The sequence below is a fragment of the Numida meleagris genome, chromosome 2, assembly GCF_002078875.1.
Source record: "Numida meleagris isolate 19003 breed g44 Domestic line chromosome 2, NumMel1.0, whole genome shotgun sequence".
In the NCBI taxonomy this organism is placed as follows: domain Eukaryota; kingdom Metazoa; phylum Chordata; class Aves; order Galliformes; family Numididae; genus Numida; species Numida meleagris.
Genome location: NC_034410.1, coordinates 137210692 through 137227042, shown reverse-complemented (window position 1 = coordinate 137227042; position 16351 = coordinate 137210692). Strand labels below are relative to the sequence as shown.

General features: G+C 41.9%; 1 protein-coding gene across 3 annotated transcripts in view; it reads right to left on the bottom strand.

Moving 5' to 3' along the window:
* Positions 1120 to 16351, bottom strand: part of NSMCE2 (NSE2/MMS21 homolog, SMC5-SMC6 complex SUMO ligase) — a 127873-nt gene continuing 112641 nt past the window's right edge. For 2 of the 3 annotated variants that reach the window (XM_021385765.1, XM_021385767.1), the window contains exons 5-7: positions 5177 to 5280; positions 4763 to 4869; positions 1120 to 1502 (exon numbers count right to left, since the gene is read on the bottom strand). In XM_021385765.1, the coding sequence (XP_021241440.1) occupies positions 1388 to 1502; positions 4763 to 4869; positions 5177 to 5280 (326 nt within the window). In that variant the 3' untranslated portion in view covers positions 1120 to 1387. Of the gene's footprint in view, positions 1503 to 4762; positions 4870 to 5176; positions 5281 to 16351 lie in introns of those variants that run through there. The other variant, XR_002434876.1, reaches the window with a different exon arrangement.

Sequence of the window (16351 nt, the reverse complement as noted above, 5' to 3'; positions counted from 1 at the left end):
CTTGCGGCATTTAACTCTATCACTTCTCTGAAAATCAATAACCTATCTCCTGAACAGTCTTTGACCTGAGACATCTTAAAAGGGACTTGATTTTCACACCTAAGTGGACAAAAAAGTGCATAGTGCTCAGCTGCTCTCAGATCTCTTTCCAATATTTCAATTGGGCTTCCAGACAGAAGCACTCCTGATCACTACTGAGTTTTGAGAAGACAGACCTTTGGGGTTAGACTACATTATGAAACTTACCCAGCTAATTCCCATGAAGTGTTTTGAACACAAAAGCTCAGAGCAAGTAATCCCAGTTCCCTTTTTTAGCTACGAAATCAGTTTGCAGATTAATATTCTTCAATTACAAAATAATAATTTCAGCTTGAAGTGGTTTGCACTCAAGTGTAATCAGGGTTAATAATGGTCTAATAAAGGAAAGCTGTTAGCAAACAGCAACCCAGAATGGAAAGCTTAGCATTTAGGTACCCTGGCTACATTTAGTACTGAACATCAGCTCGTACATTCGGAAAAATGACTTAGGAAAAATCATCTAACTCACTAAGGATCCCAGAGCTCAAAGAATTCTGTATTTTCAGTTTCAAATACAAGAAAATTGCCACCTGACCAGCAAGGCAGCTCTTTTTACCTATGGCTAGTTGTGATGCATATACCCAGTGTCTTACCTGCTAGACACCTGCACCTAGGGAGTAACTACCGAGCGTCACAAAGTTTACATCTTTTCTTGGATTAGTACCCAAATGCACAGAAAAATGAAGTATATATATATATATAATATGAGAAAAGCCTAAATTAGTGCAGAGCATTCAATTATTATAAGAACAATGCCAAGATCCTCAAAAGTGAGTGGTAACTTGGTGTGTCCACGTACAAGGTACAGATGTGTAGCACTTACTGCTCGTATTAAGTTTCCTGTGGTTTGTATCGAAGCAGGGAAGTGCACCTAATCAGGGTACATAAGCTGGGTAAATCCTGTGGGAGTGCCCTACTCAGTATTCCCAGCAGTTACAGAGACAGGAACAACTATCTGCAATACTGAGCAAAGCACTCACAATTAAATACCTGCAGAATCCACACCTCTAATATGCTGAAAAATGAAGCATGCTGACTAGGGAAGTTAAAGGCTGAAAGCCACATTTTATTTAACAAATGCAACATTTACAATTTCAGGAAGCAGAAAAAAACAACACGATAACCTGGAATTCCTCATATTTGGCAGTTGAAAAAATGTTTTCAGTTACAGCAGAGACCTTCAACTTTGCCTATAAATGAAACACTTTAAATAACAATCCGTTACACAACCTGCTTACAATCAGCAGCTTATCTCACAAGACTTCTAATAACAAATTTTCTTTGTGGCAGTGGCATATCCAGCTGACTTCTACAGCGTTGACCAGCTTTGTTTATTCTGACTGTCAATCGCTCTTTTAAGTGCTTCATCTGGCACGAGATCTGATCCTTTTACATCATCATGGCTACAGCCAATTTTAGGGCAGCTGTTAAAAAGAAAAGAGAGACTCCAGTAAATGAGAAGAATTGTATTAGTCAGACACGGGCTTTTACATAACATCTGCTGCTTTACTGTATTTATCTGGGATTCACACTCAGTCAGCTCCCCGTTACCTCTTTTCCTCTTCATCAGCTCTCTGTGGGGGAAAAATAAACCCATTTATCTAAACTGGTGGGAATCAACAGCTGAAGGAAGGAACGCGGAGACGAGGCCTCTCACCTGGAGATTGCTCCCTTGTTCCCTGTACACAGCATTAGTAGTGATACTAACATTGCACAGAAGTCCTGCCGTGTTGCTTTCTCTCTTTGAAGTCCTCTGTAAACTGCAGGTAACTACCTCTTACCCTATTAATCTGCAGTGGAATGGTATAATCTTCGCTGATAGATAAATAGGGAAATTAATTTATAGGAAAATAAATAGATAAAATGAGGCTTGCAGAGGCTGACTAGTGAATCCTTGGAACATCCAGTCAGTGTGAAAATTTACCTGTCCTGTTCTGAGCTGAAGAATCACAGAGATATGGGGTCAAATGAACAGCATCTAAATGAAGATCCAGTACAAAATGGCTTACAACTACTTGAAACAATCAGAGAAAGATAACAGGGTGAAAAATATTCAGGGACCAGAGGTCGTTTCCCTTAGGCAGTGGCCCAAACAGTCACAGATGGTACCTGACATCAGAAATTACATTTGTTCTGATTTTTGTTTCCCTTTTAGGAATAACTTTTGTCTTAGGTGCTGAACTTATTTATATTCCATACTCACAGCTTTTATTGCAGACTTGCTGGCAGCTTGCTGTGTGTGTCATGGGCAAGTCACTTAATTGCTCTGTGCCTCAGTTTTCCCATTTATCACCTTGTAAGAGCAATAACTTAACAGATTAATGAATAACTAGTGCTTAGAAAGCTTCCAAAGTTACCTGTAAGCACAAAGTGTTAGTGTGCCCTTCCAGGCAATGGAAAATAGTGAGCAAACCGAGATATACCACGATTGCCTCAAGTTTTCTGTGGCTGAGTCTAGCAGCACAAAACTAGTGGCTGTGTGTGTGCGTCAGCTGAAGGATGGCCAGTTGCACCACGGACATCAGTGGTTTCAAACATTGCGTACAGTATGTGTGAGAAGACAGCTGCTTCTATAGCTCTGCAATGAGCAATGGCCTTGATTTATGAGTAAAGACAGAAAGGACTCCCCTATCCAGCACTCTGCTCTTTCAGGATACCTGCTCCTACTTGAATCATGCTGGATAATGTTGAGTAACACAAACAGAGTGGTTCCAGAATGAGGAACTCGTTGCTTTACGTCTGTCTTCCCACGATGCAGACTATGGTTTTTCAAAGACTGACAGGATTTTCTTGAGAAACGTTAAAATTACAGCAGATCGGTGAGACTGGGCAGAGAAAACCAGGCAATCTTTCTCAATTTAATTACAGTGAAACCTGGTTCGTGCTGTGTTTTTACTTTTGTAGCATGTTGCAATAACTACTGTCCAAGTGGTACAATCCACCAGGATTCAGACTGCACAAATAACTTCAGTTTGGGCATAAAGTTGCTTCTAAAGCTGGGCATTTTACAGCTTTGATGATGGTTTTTACTTTCTATTTCCTCTAAGTCATTAATTTATTTAAAGAAGAAAATAAAAATTCAGTCCTACAACGCCATTAGTTTTATCAGCAGTGATGACACTTCTCAGACCCTCCAGAGTGGTCTCTACTACCATGTTTTTCCAGTGGACTTATTTTGTTGCACATGTCTCTTCAGTTGGAAGAGAGAAGCAGCAATGGGATTTACTGGTATAAAGTAGTGATTTGACAAAGCTTATGTGACTTAACAAAGATTCGATGATGGCAAGGTGCACTGGGTTATTTACTGCACAGAGGACAGGGTAAATCAGCGGTGTCAGGGTGACCCTCCCGTTGAGTGAGGAGGTATTTTTTGTAGTGGTTGAGGCTGTTTGAGCACTTTCCTAGCCTGTTCCTACCCTCCAGAACTCTTACTTTTTTCTCTCCAACTTGTGAGCTATTTCCCAACTCCTCTTGATTCTTCCAGCCAAATTTCTGTCCCTCCACGTTGCTGGTTTTGTTGTCATCCACAGCATATTCCACGCCCTCTACTTTTTTCCATAGCCCTCAAAACAGACAAGGTGCTTCTCCCCCATTCTTCAAGCTGCCTCAACACCAAGGTAGTGGCAAGAGTACAGAAAGCCACTGAGAGCCATCACAGTGGATGACTGATATTGTAGTGGTGCTTTCCCGCAGCCAGGAAGAAGAAGTTCTGCCCCACTTTGTATCCATGTGGCAGAGTGTGTACAGCGACAGAAATGCAAGAGCTACAGATAGAGGAAGTAAGCTAACTGTGGCTTTATCTTTGGAGAAATCAGGTTGCTAGCCTCTACAGATCTTCCTGAGCAACTGCACATTTATTAAAAAGTCCACAACTTGTAAGTTTCCATGAGGTCATCAATGCAAAAATGTGAAACTCTGGCTATTTGGCATGAAATCAGACATTAATAATGATGGTTAATGATGACAAAATATGTCCTCTAAATTTGCTCTAGACAGCCTTTGAGCCCCTTTTCTTCTTGTTTTGTTTTTCAAAAAATCGAAACAATGTTAAGTTTGAAACTTATCAGGAAGAATTTCAGGTTTAATAATTCAACTTTTACATGTTTTCATTCAACAAAATATATCCTACATGGAAAGCAGCAAGCTGCTTCGGTGCTACAGATTAAGAATCATTTCACTGCATTGTAGTAGTAAGTATACAGTTCTGTCTGGTCATTTTTAAACCCTGTACTGCCTAGAAGGTTGAGTTTTAATATTTCTCATTGCTAATTGTATTGGAACGTAACTGCAGAAGAGGATGCACAGCGAAGACATTTATTTTTCATTAACCTTAAGGCTTGCTAAATAAGCAGTGGGAATGCAATAAGCTACTAAATCTTATGAAGCTGAAGTTTCTCTTTGTTGTTCACGGCTATATAAAATCTCTTTTATTCCGCTGTGTGGGTACCATGAGTAGCTGTAACTTCCCCACACACTTCCTGAATATTTCCTTGCACATTGTTTTCATTAAAGAAAAAAATCCTTCATGTGTACTGCACTAATGAGGAGACTGTGACTTGGGCAGACGCTGAAGTATTACTTCCTGTAGCCTTGCCAATCCAAATACATTTCCTAGAACAAGTGGAGTAAAATTCCACTTACACAGCAAAGCAAATAGCTTTTCCACACATTCCTGTTAGCTTACCAGACTTTCTTCTTTTGCTGCTTTCGAGTCTGGATGATTTTTAGGATGGCATCTTCTTCATAAGAATGTCCACAGACTTTGTTTCGAACTGGCTTCTTCATTTCCACCTACAATCAATAAGGTTTGATTTAAAGGAACTGAGAATGTCCTTTGAAAGTGTCTCTTATGAAACTCGTGTAAAACAGCAGGAAGTCTTGTTGCCACTCATACATGGCATTGCACTGAAGTTATGGGATCAGATCCCGCATAGGAAACTGCCTTGCTACTTATGTGGTTGTTTTTTTCCCTAAGCATTGTTGTTCCTCTCTGATAATGCTTGCCCGATTTTTTACAAATACCATGGATTTGTAATAAGCAAACCAACGAGGGACATGAAATAGCTCTTTCCCAATCTCCTATAGTGTGATAGCATACCTGTGTAATGGGACAAATGAAGTTCATCTGACTCTGAGTCACAGCTATGTCTTCATCGATTTGTTCGATGTCGTCATTTTCATTACTATCTGATTGAAGACGAACTATAATGGGAAACAAGACAACTTCCATTTAATATTTAGATAGTCAATACTTAAAATAAGCAAATAAGACCTAGCTTTTGCCCAGCGTTATCTCACAGTGATATCTAAGATGCCACAACTTATTTCTGTATCCACTCCCTGAACAAGATACTGCAAAAATACTCTACTACAATCTCTGTTACAAAATTTAGCTTTTCCAATGTTTTAAATGGCAACCACTTTTTATTTTATGGTAGCTATTTATGGCCACTGTCAGAAAGGAGAGCTGGAAAGGAAAGCAAGCTGGCCTGAATATACACAAAGTCTTTTGTTCTCCCTGTTCAAATCCACAGAAAACCAGCAGCCTGCAGATGAGCATCCAAAATCTAACACAGGATGAGGTGAAGCTTTTGTAGACCCAGGAGTCCAGCACCCAAGATCAGTTTGTGCTTGAATGTCATAACTGGGCTTGCTATATAGCCTGGAAACACAGTATTTAATTTAAATGGAGTTTGTACTATTCATCGTAAAACACAATTTGTAAAGTGATGCCACTGTATTTTAACAAGATTACAATTAGTGAAAAACAAAAGCCAAGAATGTGTTATTTGAGATAGGAAACAGAAACGTTACTGAAGTAACCTGCTGAATCGGGGCCAGGGAGTGAAGGGCGGACAGACGGGGCGAAATCCCCCAGGGCCAGAGGAGCTGCAGGTTCCCCTCTGCCAGAGCACCAAGGTGAGCTGTGACCGCGTACCCAGGGCACACAGGCTGAGTGCCACGCAGAAACCCCTCAGCCTGAGCTGAGAGTGAGACACAGAGGAGCTGAGGAGGATTCCTTATTCCTAAATGTAGCCTTAGCAAACGTCTATATGCTGTTTTATCTTTTCCTAACTTTGTTGTTATGAATTTAGGCTTTTAGTCCAATATACTTGTTTATCTTCAACCTGCTAATAAAAGCAAACTGAACACGTGCCATAATTTTCCAGTCCTTTGGGGTGGCTCTGCAGTGTTTTGCAGCAGTGCCCTACAGCATACACCTAAGGTGGCCCATGCTGAACAGAATGTTTTTCTCTCAAGCTGAACCATCTGGTTTGTAATCACAGAATCAATTGAATTGGAAGGGACCATTAATGGCCATCTAGTCCAACTCCCCTGCAATGAACAAGGACATCAACATCTAGAGCAGGCTGCTCAGAGCCCCGGCCAGCCTGACCTTGGGTGTCTCCAGGGACGGGGCATCCATCACCTCTCTGGGCAAGCTGTGCCAGTGCTACATTACCCTTATCATAAAAAATGTGGGAGCAATGCAGGAGCACAGGGTTTGCAGGGGATGAAATCATTCAGCCCCGTGTTGGCTTTTCCTGCCAGTGGGGCACTGAGAAACACAACGGCACAGTGAGGGTCTTAGTTATCATTTGCCTTCTACAAAGCTTCAGCTCTGGTTCCCTTTGCTGCAGCTGCTACCACACGCTATCAGCTGATCTTTGCATCCCTGGTATTCAGCCCTCCACATCTGTTAAGGACCGGTGTTTCCTAACTTATGGTCAGCTCTGCATGCCTGTGTAGTACCATCACCTTCCCCACGATAACAGAAGACATCACCCTGGGAGCAAATGCAGTCTCTCACACCCAATCCAAAGAGAGCAGGCTGCCAGGCAAGCGGGCCCAGCTTTGCTCTGGGTCCTTCAGCATCAACACTCCCACCATCGTTCTCCACAGACTGCACATTTCTCCTTCCTTCCTCCTTACTAGAGCTTGCCCCACTCTCCTCTCCATGCCAGGAGTTTGTCAAGTGTTCAGGAAAGAGAGGAGATTTAGATTTGATGTTAGGAGGAAATTCCTTACTCAGAGGGAGGTGAGGTGCTGGCACAGGCTGCACAGAGCAGCTGTGGGTGTCCCATCCCTAGAAGCATTCAAGACCAGGCTGGATGAGGAGCCTGAGCTGGTGGGGGGCAGCCAGCCCACAGCAGGGGGTTGGGACTGCATGGGCTTTGAGGTCCCTTCCAGCTCAAGCCATTCTGTGATCCTATGATTTTATGAAATCTCTGTTAGTAAGGCTAAAGAATATGCCAGATTATCAGTAGGTGTGAGCTTCTGCAGGGGCTGGTTTCTGTAAATACCACACTGGTTATTTTCCTATGACTAACACTAACAAAGAACAAGAGATTCAGAATTTCCTTAAATTCATGCATCTGCAAATTTTGACATCCTGCAGCTCCAGTCTTTCCTGCTAGAAACATCTGGAAGCATGCATTTCACTATGTTGTACTTCACTTCAACTCAGGAACTTCACTCAGGGCGTACCTGCACAGTGGCAGCCCATGAAGCTAGAACTCAGCAGTGCTAGCAAGATCTAGGACAGGTGATTGATTACAAGGGATGACTGATTTTTTAAGTCAATAATATTTAGATACCAAGCTTGACTCTAACCTGAATGTCTCAAGCCTTACAATTATATATGGGATAAATCACAGTCTGAGTTTACTTCCCTCTCTTACTGGCTTTGGAGGTGATCTAGAAGCCTCAGAGTTAATGGCTGAGATTGGGTACGCCAAGACCCAGTTCTGGTAGGTGGGGTATATGAACCTACATGGATTCTGTCCTCCTGCTGCGAGCTTGTCCTAAACACTTCTTGTTTGGACTTTATTTGCAATGACTGTGAACAGTCTACCACAGCAGGGTCCTGCTTTCAAGAGGTCATCACAGTACAAACGAATTATTATGTTGTGTTGAGAGACATGGCTTAGTGGGGTTATTGGTGGTAGGTGGATGGTTGGACTGGATCATCTTGTAGGTCTTTTCCAACCTTGCTAATTCTGTGATTCTGTGATCAAAGTATTTCCTTTTCATAAGCCGCTAATATTTTTAATAATAAATATGTAAGACTGGGATTATGTAAGAGATACCTCAAACATGTCGATTGCAAATTAGTGTAAATCAGATAAAACACCCACAGATTCGTTGTTATTGCTTGGTGTTCTAGATTACAGAAAGAGAGAGCAAAATAATTTTTTTCAATTACAGTAAAATCTGCAGAGATTACAGAAAAAGAACAGACACACATACATCCTGAACCGGATAGCAGGATGTTATAAGCCACACATCTATGCCCGTAAACTCATATTAGAAGATGTTTTTCTGAGGTCAAAGGGAATTTTACCAAATGAAATTATAAAAGTTTCTAAACATGACTTCTCTATGGAAAGAAGAAATAGGAACACCAGGTCATACATATTTCAGCTAAGTCAGGTTACATTTTTCTAAAACTGAGTTTTCCTTGCGAATTAAAACCAGATGCAGAAAACACTAAGTTATTGTTCCTGAAATTCAAATGTTGCCTTAAGCAACAGAATTACATGGATCTATTTTGGTACTCTAACATATTGGATTTTAAGACTTAAGAGTTTCTAGTCTTCTGTTCCAGCCAACTGACATCTATTACGAGTGCTAGTAACACGTTTTCTATCTGGCTATCTCAGCAATTATGTTTGCAGCTAATTAGTGCCCACTGTTGTAACAAAACTGCATTCTCATGAAGATATCTATTTTTGGTAACACATCATAATGAAGTTTGCAACTGCCAACTGTTTTTGACTTATTCCATTTTAATTAAAAGCAAGTAGTACTTTATATCTCTATCACTTTCATCTCTTGATAAAAACGTGACTAATATGCCTTAGCTCACTCCTTACCAAGTCTGCTGAGAGACTGAGAATGTTTAAGGCAACTTTTAAGAATGAGAAAACTACAGTGCAGAGATATTAGCTGCTGTACTGAGGGTTACATTAAGCGTGGGTATTATACATAATAAAACCAAAGGGAGGAAAACGTCTCTCTGCTGTTATTTCCACTTCTCTGACAGACACACCACTGCCTGCTCAGTGCTTCCAGGGCCAACAATGTCTTCTACCCAATTCCCGTTTCGCTAAGGCGAGGAAGATTGCCATAACCTGGCCACGAGAAAGCACATGTTGCAATGTGAACTTAATTGATTTCTTTCCTTTTGAGCTGCACTGTTCTGCCTTCTCACCTGCCATCAGCCAGACGCTAATCCTGGGAATCAATGAGCAATGTTAAGCACGCAGGACTGAGGCTTTGTGAGGCTGAGCCTGTAGCCAGACACGGTCCTGGCTCCCGAGAGGGTCTATTGTACTGCTGACTCTATAGAAATAACAGCAACTCATCCAGGCTGGGAAAAGTCCTATCTCTGAGAGCTCCAAGAAAAACATGAATGTTGTGAGGGTAAATCAAGTGCCAAGTGTTCCTGCCAGCAGGACAAAGAAAATACTGCGAGGGAGAGAAGTGAAGGACGTCACACCCAAGAGTGAAAAGGGACGGTGACTGGACCTGGGCCGCCGCAAGCACAAGGTAAAAGGGGCCAGGGACAAGTCAAAAGGAGGGAAAAGCCCCAAGACCACACTGCTGAGGCCACTCGGGGCCATGCTGAAGAGTGGGACAGCGCCTGCCAGTGCTGAGAGCCTGAGCTGCCTTCAGAGCCAGAAGCAGAGCAGCTGCCTGGTCTGCGTCCCGGACAGATCCACAATAAACGCTGCAGGAAGAATGAAAGAAGAGGGGAAGCACAGAGTAATACATTCCTGATAAAATTTCCCAGCCTCTAGCTATTTGTGCCCAAGGACTTCCTGAGTCAGAGGTAATAACTTTGCACTTAATAGCCCCTGGAGTTTTCCTCCAATGAATTTGTCTGAACTTGGAGTGGGGAATTTGGGACTGGACTTTTCAGCTTGATTAGAGACAGTTATCTTTGCTAGAAAGGTTAGCAACAATTTAATTTTCCTTGAAACTTACCACAGAGGCTGCAGGTTACAGTTTAATTTGATTTTTAAAAGGGAAAATAAGGTGTGCAAGCTACAGCTGCAGTCAAAAAGTTCAAAGGCTGTCTGCTTTAGCTAGAGGCGAGCGATAGTTTAATTTGCCAACCAAGCCAAACTAGGCTTTGCATTAAAGTACATTACAATTTGATTACTTGCTGGTGTTGCAATACACAAGTTGATCTAAGGAAGGTGGCCTCTAACATATTGCTCCAGCTTGCAACTGCAAATTTACTTGCTCCTGCCCAGGCCAAGCAATTTGCTGTAAATATACTCACAATTCCTTTATGTATGCCCTGTTTTAACATACTCGTGCAAGGATTATATAGACACAGATTTGGTAAATCCGAAATAAAGTGACAATCCTGTGAATATAAGCCATTCCAATTTTCCTGGGATGTGAGGAGCAAATTAGATGAATGAAGTAGCAAATTGTTAGTTCCTTTACATAGTAGGAGTGGGGAAGGAAAGGACAGTATCCTGAACAAAGCACCTATCCCCTAAAAACTCCTTTTAAATGCCTTCAAATTCACAGCACATGTATATTTTACAATATTTTGTCCCCCTAAGCTACACTCCTTTTAAAATACACTATTCCTTATGGAAATACTGTTCCCATTTCATCCTTTCACTGCGGGGTAGAGCTGGTTGATGTCAGTTTTCCAGAACAACCTTGTAATGAGGGCAGACTGTGATTTGATGGAAGTATTTTGGGACACTCAGTTACAGAAATTAAGTGAAGGAGATGTAACAACACTTCAAGTTAGATAAAAATTCCCGTGTAACCCGTTAATGAATAAAATAGGACTACAAAACCCACCAAGGAAAAGAAAACAAACAACTCCAGAGAGTTGTTCTGCGAAACCTTCAACTCAGATATTATTCAGAGTGAGAAGTAAGACATCACGTTTGCCTTTAGACTTTGGGAAATTCAGACTGCATGCAGTGGGAGCTGCGTCCCTGGAAATGTGAACAGAAAGTGCATCGTTGTAAATCGTGCAACTGGAACAGTTTGGTTGGCAAACAGAGAGAGGAAGCTTTCTTGCTTACTTTGTTATTGCGTACTAACATGAGAAATCCACACTTCAAAGTCCGTGGCTGACATTTCAAACAGCAGTTTCCTCATCCCTACAGTCTGGACTAGATCTGAAGAAGCTCCTGGGGGAGATGAAGCTTACCTAAAAAGATGCCATGAGGGCTCATCAGTAAGCTCAGAGGAGCCACTATTTCTGGAAAATCTAAGAAGGCCATATTCTTCCATCTTAACTATCATCACCCACAGTGACGTGCAAACTTAATAAGCAAATTAAACACCAAAGGCTTGCTGAAAATAAACCCAATTGATAAACAGATTACTCAAATGACCAGGAAACTCTAAGTCTATATGAAAGTATGCCAGGCATGTGACCACAGAGCAGAAGTATTAGAGATGCCACAATAAGAGCATAGCAAGAGAAACACTGGGATATCTTACAGGAAAAAATACACAGACACAAACTAAATTACAAATAAGTAAAAATGACATATTTATTAATTTGGGTTTTCACCTACTCTTTGGAATAAAAAAGGCTTAACAATCACTGCTTCATCCAGCATACTGTAAAAAGGTAATTTCCATGTTTAGAGAGCATCATTTGACATACCAGAGATTAGAAGGAGAATATCATGCTCATTTAAAAAAATGAAGAAATTCACCCCAGACACATGAAAGAAAAAGTTGCAAGAGCTGCAACCAGAAAAAAAAAGAAAGAAAAAAAAAAGACCTACCATTTCATTAGAAGATGAACCACTTTCCATTACTAACACTGTGGTCAGAATCTGGAATGTCACTGATGCAATGCTAACCATCAAATGAAATGAACATGTAGGGCTTGCCTACACAGGGAAGCTGTTGCAAAATAAGCTAGGGTGTGAATTTAGAATGCATTAGCTACTTGGCAGTAACTCCCTTTGTGGATGCTCCTATCCTGCACAAGGAGTGCCTTTTGGCTGTTTACCCTAATCCACTTCCACAGTGGACTCAAGAAAGGCACTGTTAAGTCTGGACAGGAGTGCTGAGAGGAAACCTGTCAGGTATTAGCAGCAGCTTAGAGCCACATCTATTTATGCACAAGTCCTTAGCAGGCCTTAGACAGTCTGTTCTGTCAATTTAATTCAAATTCTCTCAGAAAACTCCATGACAAATATTCCAAGCAGAAATTGCTCTTCGAGGATCTCCTGCACCTTTGTCCATTGCACCTTCATCCATCGCTATTCATAGGATCACAGAATGGCTTGGGTTGGAAGGAACCTCGAAGCCCACCCAGTCCCAACCCCTACCACTGATCAGGCTGCCCAGGGCCCCATCCAGCCTGGCCTTGAGCACCTCCAGGAATGGGGCATCCACATCTTCTCTGGGCAGCCTGTGCCAGCATCTCTCTTCCCTCTGAGTGAAAAATTTTCTCCTAACATTGAACTTAAATCTCCCATCTTTTAGTTTAAGACTGTTCCCCCTTATCCTATCACTATGTGTCCATGTAAGTTGATCCTCTTCCTGCTTATAAGCTCCCTTCAAGTACTCCAATGAGGTCTCCCTGGAGTCTTCTCCAGGCTGAACAAGCCCAGCTCCCTCTTGCATAGGAGAGGTGCTCTAGCCCTCTGATCACCTTCACGGCCTCCTCTGAGCCCTCTCCAACAGCTCCATGTCTTAGGGGAGAGCAGAGGGCAGAGAGTAGAAGGGGACAATCTTGTAACCTATACGACTGCAGATCACTTTGCCCCAGTTACTGCATCATTGGTGAATTCTTGTAGTTATGCACATCTAAAAAGCTGCACTGGTGACAGAGTTTCAGACAGAACATGATTCTGCTAGAAAACGTTCCTGTGACAGAAAGGTTGGATGGTACCAGAGGAGCAGAAATGAATTGAGGAGCCACTGGGCAGAGCAACCCAAATTATGAAAATTATAATTCTATCTGAAACTATCACTTCAATCTGTCTCTTCAAGTCCTCCTGGTGATTTTGGGATGGGCTACAATGGCACTGACTCCACAGCTGCCTGAGACTGCAGGGAGGGCAGAGGCAGGAGCAGCCCCTCAGTGGCAGGCAGTGGGGAGGCTGCGGTACAGGCAACCCAGCCCATGGCCGCCTTCACCCTATGGAAGCCAAAGAGCCAGAGGTGCTTCTTTCAGAGGACAGACAATGCATAGTTCATAAAGATGAGAGTGCACAAGCAAGAAAAAGTGAATATTCTTTTTCCTATCCCCTAAAGCCCGATGTCAAGACACTTAAAAGAAACTGTTAGGCAAGATATGTTATTTCAGAATGAGTATTAATGAATGCTTAGAGCAACATTTGCAATTCTGTTATTAGTGATGCATCTCAGTCCTTCAGAGTGCTTTCTAAAACTCTTAACCACTTCAAAAATGTATTTAATTCATTTGCAAATATATAACTTCAAGAGATTACAATTCAATGTGCAGTGAAGCACTGTATATATCTCACATCACTTAGTGAAGTTATATTATGAAGAAATGAATTTCTTCTCTATTGTACGCATCACCACGAGCAAGCACTCTAGTTATTCTGCAGCTTTGCGCTGCCTGGAATGCCCCCGCTGAAATGGCCTCTGGCACAGGCAAGATGGTACAGCTGCCTGCCCAATTTCTAATTTTTTTGGTTTATTTTTTAATATGACGCTGCTAAAATACATGAGAAAAGGGAAAAAAATCATCAATTAACATCATATTGAAACAAGTGAAGAAAAAAAGCCCTTTTTCTATTTTAAGAGGAACTTACAGATCTGCCATTGCTCAACCATAATACGGCAAGGTTTTCATTGAGTTTAAGGCAGAGACATTGCATGCATTGTACTAAGACATTCTGCATAAACCATGCCGTGCACACTGAGCAGGTTTTTACTATAATAATCCTCAGTAAGCTGTTTCCTAGAAGAAATCAAAAATGTTGCTAATCCCAATTTATATAGCATCCTTCAAAACAATGTCACAGGGGCTAAACATAACAGTATCATCAGTTAGGAACAGCTGAACAGCTACTTTTCTCAACCTGTCCTGTAAGATTAGGCTTCTTGAATGGCAGTCAGTAGAAGAAATCTAATGCTAAAGTGCAGATCTATAAATATTTATGGATTATCACTGCAGCAGCCTAGTGCTTTCTGATGGCAATTAGTAGTTAACTTTAAATCTGATCAATAGTTATTTCAAATTTATTTCTGCAGACTCTTATTTGCCAGGAGGGTAGCTGAAAGAGTGCACCTTCATTAACGCTACAAGATCAGAAAATCATTACTATGCTATAGGTGTCATTTATATAGCAACACACGCATTTCAGACTTCACCTTGACATTTTTGCATGGTGCAGAAAATAGAGAATCTGGAAATGGCTGTGCTTTATGGCAGGTGTGCTGGGAACACTGTGATGGGCTCAGCTAAGAACAAGCAAGAGGCTAAGTCTTTTAAGGCCTCAAGGTCTCTCCACGTCAACACTTTCCTCCCAGATCAGGTTTAATAGGGTCATGAAATGGAAGAGAGAAAGGACTTGAGCACAAGTACAGCAGCAGCAACAAGAACAGCTAAGCAGAGCAGACAGACCAGGGGAAGCAGGTGTTGAACTGATGGGACAGCAGCTATGGGTGTCACTTGCACACCATAGCAACAATGAAAAGATGAGCACATAACTAAGTCACATGGCATTCTGTGCAGTTCTCATCTTTCTAGCAAAGCAGTTTACATTACGCTCACCTTTTCAATCTTATATTTATTACCAGGATGGAGTAACATCATAGTTGCCCTCCTAATGAACTATTAACTTCCCTTGCCGCTCTTTGGTTGGCACATCAGCTCTGGCAGGAGCACACACAACCTCTACATGTATGCTGAGAAAGATCAAGATTTTGTATCTTGAAATGAATGCTCTGCCTAAGGAAAGAAAATGATAAAGAATACAACAGAGTCATTCTAAGGGATCACCATTCCAAAGCTGAGAAGATAAGGCATGGTCTGTTTTTGTCAATGCTTCTTTTATGTCAGAAATTAAGCACAGCCCTGCAACCCAGAATTTAGGTTACATCAGTGTTAGAGACTCTGGTTTGTACAAGTGATTCAGATTTCTCCTTTCCTACAAGCTTGGCTACAGCTAGTAAAAATGTGTGGAAAATGGGCTCAGTGACTGGAAGGAGTAGAAAGCCTTTAAGGACAGAATCACTATTTCCCCAATTCCAAGCTTTTATCTGCAGACTGCAGCACTGTTGGCTGCTCTTCGGAACCAAGTACTGCCTCAATATGCCTTGCATGCCAACAGTATCACATGTAACACAATTTAGGAGATCTTTCATTAGATTAAGAAGATGAAAAGGATTTTTAGTACAGACCATAATAGGACAACATCCTTAAAAAAATGCAACAGAAAATGCTAGTCAGAGATGAGAAACACAAGGAAGCTCTCCCATGACCAAACACACGCAGCCTTAACTGAAGAACTGCCACAACCACAGCCTTTCTCAGGGTGTCCTGCCAGTTCTCCCACTGCAAGGCTAATCATGTTCCAGCACCCTGTTTCATGTAAAGGAAAACACGTAAGTGCCAAAAGGGCACTCCAGAAGGTACATACTTGGACCAACAAATAACTAGCAAGAGGGAACAGGGCAATCCGGAAAACAGCAGTGAGTCGCATGCCCATTTTGTCAGCATAGGAAATGATCACTTCAAAACTTTCAGCTGCTTGAGGTGCTGTCCTCCCTTATATGACAAACGCAGCAGGAAAGAGTCACTGTGTTAGTGACACCCACAGGTATGCGGACAGGGCAGTCATTCAGCAGCAAGCAGAGTTCCTTGGGAAGTGACAGTCTTTGCAATCACGCATTCCTGGGTTACTACATTTGGCCTCTGGCTTGCACAGCACACGGCTTGAAACCAGGAGCTCGATTATCACTGACAATGCTGATCTGGAATTTCAGGAATGGGTTGTAGTGGGTCCCGAGAAGCAAACAGTATTTATGAAGGGAAGAAGCACTCTATACCTTTGCCAAGAGAGAATGTTATATTGCTCAGAGATGTTGCAAGAGCACGCGTGCGGTGTGGGAAAACTGCAGAGTCGGTGCAGCAGCAACAACGAGGGGGTGACGGTGTTTGACCTGGGGGCAGGAAGGCACACGGAACTCCACAGCAGGCAGCATCTGAAAATATTCTGCAGTAGTTTATTAAACGATTCAATTAGAAGCAACAAAAGAATAACAAGGTAGTCAGAGGCCGTCAATACCT